The sequence below is a fragment of the Chelonia mydas genome, chromosome 16, assembly GCF_015237465.2.
Source record: "Chelonia mydas isolate rCheMyd1 chromosome 16, rCheMyd1.pri.v2, whole genome shotgun sequence".
In the NCBI taxonomy this organism is placed as follows: domain Eukaryota; kingdom Metazoa; phylum Chordata; order Testudines; family Cheloniidae; genus Chelonia; species Chelonia mydas.
Window position 1 is genome coordinate 4,597,278 of NC_057857.1, and position 8,625 is coordinate 4,605,902.

At 50.9% G+C, this 8,625-nt stretch overlaps 1 protein-coding gene across 1 annotated transcript; it reads right to left on the reverse strand.

Annotated features, from left to right (window-relative positions):
- SSNA1 (SS nuclear autoantigen 1) lies at window positions 1-8,572 on the reverse strand. Its single transcript, XM_037879546.2, has 3 exons — window positions 8,434-8,572; window positions 7,508-7,707; window positions 1-232 (listed from the first exon to the last, which is right to left on the reverse strand). Exons 1-3 carry the CDS (start codon window positions 8,483-8,485, stop codon window positions 131-133), a joined length of 354 nt encoding a protein of 117 aa, XP_037735474.1. The 5' UTR covers window positions 8,486-8,572; the 3' UTR covers window positions 1-130.
- Window positions 8,573-8,625: the final 53 nt, after the last annotated feature.

Consider the following 8,625-nt stretch of genomic DNA (forward strand, 5'->3'; position numbering starts at 1 on the left):
TTTGCAAAACAAAGACTTTATTAGACATTGCTTCCACTCCAAGCCCCTAGATTAGAATACCAGCATGGGCCAGGGCACGAAGGCGCTGCAGCTCCCCAGAGTGACTGCCAGAATGTTTGAGTCCAAATGCTCAGCTCTCCTTTGTGATGCTACTTTTCAGTTCTGTGGCTCTGCTCAGATTCCCAGCTTCCTTCTTCAGGACATTGAGCAGCGTCTGGGAACTCTCCAGGATCTGGGAGGGTGGGAAACAAGTTACTTCATTTTATGGAAACTGAACATTTCTCTTAGCCTGAGCTCGATTTTGAATAAGTTGCCAAGGGAGTCAGTGAGTCTCAGCACTCAAGAGCCTTTAACTCAAGCCTGGGGGTCTCTTCCTGAGAAATACACTCTAGCTCAGACTCACATTCCAGGCTCAAGGCAGGAATCACTGGATGAATGTTCTCTGGCTGTGTTATGCAGGAGGTCAGACTAGATGGTCCCAATGGTCCCTTTTGGCCTTAGCATCTAGCAATATTAACAAAGGTAATTTGCTTAAAAACAGTTAAAAATGTAACTGGTGCAAACTGTCATTTATAGATGTTAAGGCCAGAAGTGACCCCTGATCATCCAATCTGACTTGCAGCATAACCCAGAGATTCCTGCATCAAACCAGTAACTTGGAGTTGAACTCGAATGTATTTGTTAGACATCCAGTCTTAGACTCCAATGGCTACTGAAGTGTTTCATATGAACAGGAACAGCTTCAACAGAAGAAACAGAGCCCCGCTGTTCCTATGTCTCAGGGGCTAGGGCACTCTTCTGGGACATGGGCAATCCAACTTCAAGCCCCTGGTCTGACTCAGGCAGCATGGAGATTTAACCCAGCTCCCCTACAAACTGTGAGCACTCTAACCACAGAGCTAATGGATGGAGAGCACTTCCTCCTCCTTGGTTTTTCCTGAGAAAGGACTGACTTCTCTTTATTCACAGGCTGACCTAGTTAAAAAAAAAATCATGCATAAAAATGTTAAATTTCCATTGTGATGAAATTTCTAAACATTTATTCCTCATTTTAATAATGCACGCTTCTGAGCACAAACAAAACCCTGATCCCACCTGCCCCACCAGCGTAATTGTCTTGATTTCAATATGTAACTGAGATTTGAGGCTGTGTCAGTGACAAAATACTTCCCAGGTCACTGCAAGCTATGTCCCTGTGACTGCTGGACAATTCTGAAAAGCCTGGCCCATGCCCTCCCTAGTCCAAAGTTTAATTTCTGTGCAAACTGATATGACTTGTCATTTCCATTTTGCAAGAGCTCCTTGAATAAGAAACTGCATTTAACTGGCTACAGATTACAAACATCTCTGATCACCACAAGCACCATATCCCTGTAACTGTTAGCCTGAGGGGTCATTACAAGTAGAAAGAAAGCTGTAGGAATAACCTACAATCCTGGCAGCCATGGGTGGATTCATACAAGCCTGGGAACACTCGGAGCTGGCCTTTCTGAGATGGCAGCTTGGAGTTCAGAAGGAAAAGAACGGAGCTATGCCAGCTCCAGAAGGCACGTTCTCCCACAGAAAGTGCAGAGTACCCCTTGCAGCTGTGTACAGCTCCCAGAAAGACCAGACAACAGCTAGCTCAACTACTGCTACCAAGCAGTTCTGATATATTTGGCCATTTTCCCGTTCTCAAATTGCCTGAGAAGCTAGATTTTCTGTAGATCTTTATTACTTATTTGATTTATGGTAGTGCCTAGAACTCCAGCCAAGGGTCACGGCCCTATTGTGCTAGGTGTTTTGCAGACAGTCCATGTCCCAGACAGCCCACAACGCACAGGACTGACAGGATGCAACAGGGGCTCACTAGTAGTTGTAATTGTTTTTAAAATAACTTGTGACAAAACATCAGCTGCGTTTGCAGAAAATGGCCTTTTTTTTTTGTTTGCTCACACAGAAAATGCTCAGTAGACTTAGGGGTGATGTGGAGCATCAGTTTGCACAGAAATGACACTTTTGGCCAAGGTGGGGCATGGCCCAGACTCTCCAGAACCGTCCCAACAGTCACAGGGATGGGGCTTGCAGAGATCTGCCAAGTATTTTGTCACTGACATCCCCAAATGTCAGTTACTTACTGAAATTCAGAGCCAATTACACTGTGTGGATGGGAGTTTTACCAGTGTCTCACCAAAGTGTGTTCTTAAAATAGGAATAACTATTGTAACAGAATCAACATTTCCATTTTCATGCATGAATTTTTCAAGCTTCAGCCTTTGAGGAAGAGGCTGGGAGAGGACAACCAGCTTCAGCCTGGGATTTGACAATGACACAAAAGGAGACAGCAAGGTGATGAAGCTAAGATAATAGCAAGTAGCACCAGTCAGTGGAGACCAGAGGAGGCGGCACTGGTGCTCACCAGTGTGAGACTGAGAATATGCTCTAGAGGTCTCGTTAACCAGACAGAGCTCAGGACATGCAAGGCTGGGGCAGAAACACTTTTCATTATGCTCAGGAGCCAAATACCATGCTCAGTTTGCTTTATATATATAGGGCTTAACTGACAGTTGCAGAGAAGCTCAGCCCCCCACCAATGGCAGTGGCTAAGGAGAGGGCTGGGATTCCTAGTGGAACCCTCCCATGACCGACTCCACTCATCACCTCTAATAAGTGCCTGTTCCTGCTCTAGCAGGTGGAAGGCAGAAGTAGCCCTCCTTTCCCATTCCTGGCTGCTCTCTGCGGGAGGGAAGGAGCAATCTTCCTCCTCTGCCCTCGTTATAAACCTGCTGTTACTCTACCCCTTTGCCCCTCTCTGGTTTTGGGTGCCCTCTGTGTGAATACCAGTGTCCCAGCTTTCCCATTGGCCCAGATTATTCATATTTCCACCACCCCCCAGAGGGTGAGAAACCTTAGCCATGAAACTAACCAGAACCTAGTAATTTTCATCCTGTTGCCACCTTGGGGAGCTGGAGCAGAGGCACTGGAGTGATCTGTCTGCACACTCCAGCACACAGCCCTGGCATGGGGACTAGTTTAAAGCATATTGGTGAAGAACTCTTTTTAAAATGGAAGCTGAACTTCCTCAGCAGTAGATGGCACTGTTATTCATTATCAGGGTTATTCTGGTATGGTTGTAGCTAGAGGCCACCGGGAAGGAGGGATAGCTCAGTGGTTTGGGCATTGGCCTGCTAAACCCAGGGTTGTGAGCTCAATCCTTCAGGGGGCCATTTAGGGATCTGGGGCAAAAATTGGGGATTGGTCCTGCTTTGAGCAGGGGGTTGGACTAGATGACCTCCTGAGGTCCCTTCCAACCCTGATATTCTATAAGGGGCCCCATTGTGCTAGGCACCAGCTGTAGAGTAAGGTGAAGAGCAACAGGGAAAGGGACAGAATGCACAAGTGATGTGAGGCAGCAAATAGCACCTTAGTTCCCCCAGGTTTTTGGTTTGGTTTTGTTGTTCTAAACCTTCAGTTAGTGTTCTGAGGGGGAGGGGGAATAACTAAAAGGGAAAGACAAGGGAGGTGGGGAGGAAGAAGTCACTCCATCGTAGTACAGGGAATCCAGCGTGGGACTTTCATGCCATCATCAGCACCCCAGGTGCCTTCTTGAACCTGTCCTGCAGCTGCAGAGGCTTCACTCTCTAGTTGGCTCCTCCCTGCAGTCTCTCTCAAAGGCTACATGGCTGAGGTGAGGGGGAGGCTGCATGGGTACTAGTGCCCTGGGGCGGGGGAGGGGGGGTCTGCAAAGTTCTGGGTCCAGGAGGAGAGCAGTGGCCCAGGCTAAGCCCTATTTTACCTTCCCCTGCCTGACCCCACCACTGCAGAACTATTTGCTTCAACTGCTCTCTGCAGGCACTGCCTCTTGCCCCCACCCCACACACTTGAAAAGAAAAGGGCCTCACTCACCCCTGTTGAGCAGGGTTTTCAAGTCTTGTCTTTTACAATGTTTGAGTATCTATGATAGCGGCAGAGTGCTGGTAACGGACACACCCAAAGCTTCATTCACCTTGGAGTGAAAGCTGCTGGTATGCAGCCCAGCCCGGTGTTCCTCACATCCTTCCAGAACGGGAGACTTCCATTCCCAAAACTCAAACACCGTAGCAGCAGGAAAGGCAGTTCAGGTGACAATTCCCACACAACACACCCAAAGAGCCTTAACTCTGCCTTGAGGTGTTCCTTAGGAAGATCACAGCACCTTACCCCTCCCTAAGCTTTTGCCCTGTGTGAGACAGCAGCAAGCACACCCTGGAGCCATGAGGCTGTCCTAAGCATAAGGAGGGTTCAAAGTACCATATGAGTAAGAGTCCTTATCCAGAGCTGTGCAGGGCCCAGAGACAATCGCAGATTTTGCTAGGAATGGATAAGGCACTCTGAGCCATGCATGGAATGCCAGTGGGAGAAGGTGGTAGACAGGGATGAGAGAGAAACGCCTGCACAACACCCTGTACCCTAGGGGACTGTGCACTGGGGTTAGAGCCAGGAGCCTTCATGTTCAATTCTCCTCTTTCACGGCATGCTGTTGCTATTTCTGTTCCCTTCAAAACCCTTACTATTGGCCAAGGCCCCATATCTCTTCCCTGAGGTAGACAGAGAGGTTACTTAACAGTAACTGTTGATCTTCAAGAGTTGCCCCTGTGCATTCACACTCATGGGATGGCACTCCCAGATGCAAGCTATGGAACCCTCCTCTAACTGGTATATAACGAAGAGGACAGGTCACCTGGGCACAGGTCTGGACTGTTCAATAAGCAGGGCACATGCAAACAGTATGTGTTTTAATACGGCGAAATGTAAATGTACATAACTAGGAACAAAGCATGTCGGCCACACTTACAAGATAGGGAACTCTATCCTGGGACGCAGTGACTCTGAAAAAGATTTGGGGGTTGTGGTGGATAATCAGCTGAACATCCTAGTGCGATGCAGTGGCCAAAAGGACTAATGCGATCCCTGGATGCGTGAAGAGGGGAATCTCAAGTAGGAGCAGAGAGGTTATTTTACCCTGTATTTGGCACAGGTGCGACTGCTGCTGGAATCCTGTGTCCAGTTCTGGTGTCCACAATTCAAGAAGGATGTTGATAAATTGGAGGGGGTTCAGAGAAGAGCCATGAGATGATTAAAGGATTGGAAAACCTGCCTTAGAGTGATGAACTCAAGGGGTTGAATCTATTTAGCTAAAGAAAGAGGAAGTTAAGGAGTGACTTGATTACAGCTTTTAAGTACCTACACAGGGAACAAATAATCGATGACAGGCTCTTCAGTCTAGCGGAGAAAGGTCTAACATGATCCAATACCTGGAAGTTGAAAACTAGACAAATTCAGCTGGAAATAAAGTGTAATTTTTTTACAGTGAGTAATTAACCACCAGATCAATTTACCAAGGGTTGTGGTGGATTCTCCATCAGTAAAAATTTTTAAATCAAGACAATGTTTTTCTAAAAGCTCTGCTGTAAGGATGATTGTGGGGCAGTTCTCTGTCCTGTGTTATACAGAAGGTCAAGGTAGATGACCACAATGATCTCTTCAGGCCTTGGAATCTATGAAAGGTCCTCTGTCAGCCTGCTAAATTGTTCCAATGGTTAATGACCCTCACTGTTAAAAAGGTATGCCATATTCCCAGTCTGATGTTAGCTGCTGAAGCTAGACAAATTCAGACTGGTCAGGCTGTCCACATGTGGTGTGTTGTGCTACATCTCGGTTACACCACATGGAAGGGTCTCAGATATTCCAGACTCAGCACTTGAGCCCCAAGCTGAGGTCAGTGCTGATACCATGGCTGGAATTGACAGCTTAGCCCCGCTTGCTGTAAGTTTCAGTGCAGAGGAAGGTTGTTCCCAGTGGTGCACAGAACTCTAGCCATCCAGAGGTTCAACAGCCATAAGGTCCTCTCCCATGAGGTGTGCCAGAGCCAGCAGTCCTGGTGGGGAGGTAAAAGCCTTATGGGTGGCACACTGGGCCAAGGAAGGAGTTTTACAGGACAGAAAAGAAATTAAGCGCTGGACACAGGCATCCAGTTTGGGAGATCAGTGGGCACAATGCACATCTGTTATAACACTGCACAGAGTTGCTGGCTCCTTTAAGGGGAGTCTGAACCCAGGCTACCCATGAGGAGCTAGTTTAAAGGGAAAGAGACAGTTAATTGAATAAAGAACACCTGTGCCTCATAAACAATCATTGGAACTCAGCTGCAGAAAGGTGCTGACAGAAAGAGAAACTCTCATAAGCAGAGGTGTGCTAGAGTCCACAGGAGGGCTGGGCAACCCCTGAGGCCCAGGGCAGAGATTGGATTTCAGGTTTATTTGTATTTAATAAAGTAGAACTGCAGCAGAGGAATTTCATCTCACACTCTCTTGGACTTTGTGGAGTTCTTAAGGGCCCTGAGAGAAGAGCAACTGAGGCAGGGAGTGCCTGCAGTGCCAACCCTAAGTCAGGAGGGGGTGCTACATGGTAGGTATGCCCTGCAACAAACACCTTTTGGGAGTCCAGCCCAGATGTAGTCCTAGTGATGGGGCAAGCCTGGAGGCTTGAACATTAAAAAGTTGGGGAAATATCTCTTTTCAGAGACACTATAAAACCATACTATTTACCTAAGATCCAAACTAAAGTTATATGGACGTACATTTTTGGCAAACTAAGCCTAATGGGGTTAGGAAAGCAACAACCATGGCAGAGGGTTGCTTCTGCTCTCTGTGTTGATGACGATGGAGTGGAAGCAGTGAGGGATGACTTCCCTGGGAGGTGGGTGCACAGGAGCCCAAGGGATACAGCTTTCAGGAGGGTTCCACCTGCTCATCATTAGCGAATAGTGGGAACACATGAGGCTCTCAAAGAAAGAAATCTGAGGTTGCACTAGGGCACTTCAGGTGGAGCAGGAAACATAACGCCAATCTCAAACCCCCAAGTCTCACCCAATCTGCCTTCTGAAATGAATGTGCCAAGCCTGCTTATCCTGTCTGTCACTGTTATTCTAACCAACAGGCCACACTGCCCTTCCAGAACCAGGAGGAAAGCCCAGGAATCCCAATTCCCAGTGTTCTAATGCTGACCAGCAAGCCACCCGCAACACAGTCAAGTGGCAGAGGGCAGCGGTGTGGGTCTGAAGGTCCCATGTTCAAACTGTGCAGTGCCTGGTTTTTGCAAGTTTGAGTATTGTTTTTCTGGCAGCAGTAACCCTCTTTTGGGAGAGCTGTGGAGAAGCCTTAGCTGGAGTGTTTCCCAAGGTGGGAAGTGCCATACCCAAGAGGAAGGCCATGGTGTGCAGCAGTAAACTTAACTCACATTCGCAGAGCTGTTTGTAGGCCACAGCAGGATTTTGGCCGAGGAATGACTTGAACCTAGTTTAGCCCCAGCACAAAGCCCTGCTTTCCCCTGGCTCTCGATTGCAGTTTAGGGCTTGATCTAGACATGAGGCCTTACTAAGGGCAGACAGAGGCCCTGCCTCTGTGCTTTCGCAGTAACACACAAGCCCCCAGAGTGTAAGGGGCTGCCTTGGAGAAATCCAATCCCCCTGCCTCCAGAGGCCAGATACCTTTGTGTAGGCAGCCTCGGTCTCGGCAATGGTTTTCTCAAACTCGTTGCGGGTGGCCATCTTGCGAGCCAGGCTCTCGTTGACGCGGGCCAGTTTCTCCGTCAGGAGCCGGATGTCGTTCTGCAGCTTGTTCTTCTCCTCCTCCTCCTGCTGGATCTGATGGCTCAGCTCATCCCGCTTGGTGCACAGCTCCTCGATACCTGGGGCAGGAGGCGAGTCAGGGCCACAGACAGCTAAGGGCCCATCCCGCGAGCACATGCCGCGGGCGAGGCACGTCCTCCTGGGACACCGGTGGGGCAGGGCAACCCAGACCCTTCACCTTCCTTCTTCCCCACTTCGGGCATGTGCCATGGGCGAGGCACATCCTCCTGGGACACCGGGGGGGGGGGCAGGGCTACCCAGACCCTTCACCTTCCTTCTTCCCCACTTCGGGCATGTGCCGTGGGCGAGGCACGTCCTCCTGGGACACCGGCGGGGCAGGGCAACCCAGACCCTTCACCTTCCTTCTTCCCCACTTCGGGCATGTGCCATGGGCGAGGCACGTCCTCCTGGGACACTGGGGGGGGCAGGGCAACCCAGACCCTTCACCTTCCTTCTTCCCCACTTCGGGCATGTGCCGTGGGCGAGGCACGTCCTCCTGGGACACCGGCGGGGCAGGGCTACCCAGACCCTTCACCTTCCTTCTTCCCCACGTCGTGCACGGGGCCCACCCCGCAAGCACGCGCCGCGGGCGAGGCATCCCCCGGGGCACCACCTGCAGGGCGGGGCGGGCAACCCAGGCCCCGATCCCAGCCCCAGCCGCTGCCTGGGGACGCGCCCAGCCCTGACTTTGCCGTGAGGCCTGGCCTGGGCCCACCACTCGATGTCCCTTGTAAGCGCTGGGTGCCCCCCACGGCCCGGCTCCCCCGCGCCCCGGCCGCGCTCACACTTGACCAGCTCGTTGTTGTAGCTCTGCAGCGCCGCCCCCTGCTGAGTCATCGCGCCCCGGCCCCGGCCCCGGCTTCTAACGGCCCGCAGCGTCCGCCCCGCCCCGCGCCCCCGGCCCCGGCCCCAGCCTCCAACGGCCCGCAGCGTCCGCCCCGCCCCCGCTCCGCCCCGCCCCGCCCCGCCCCGCCCCG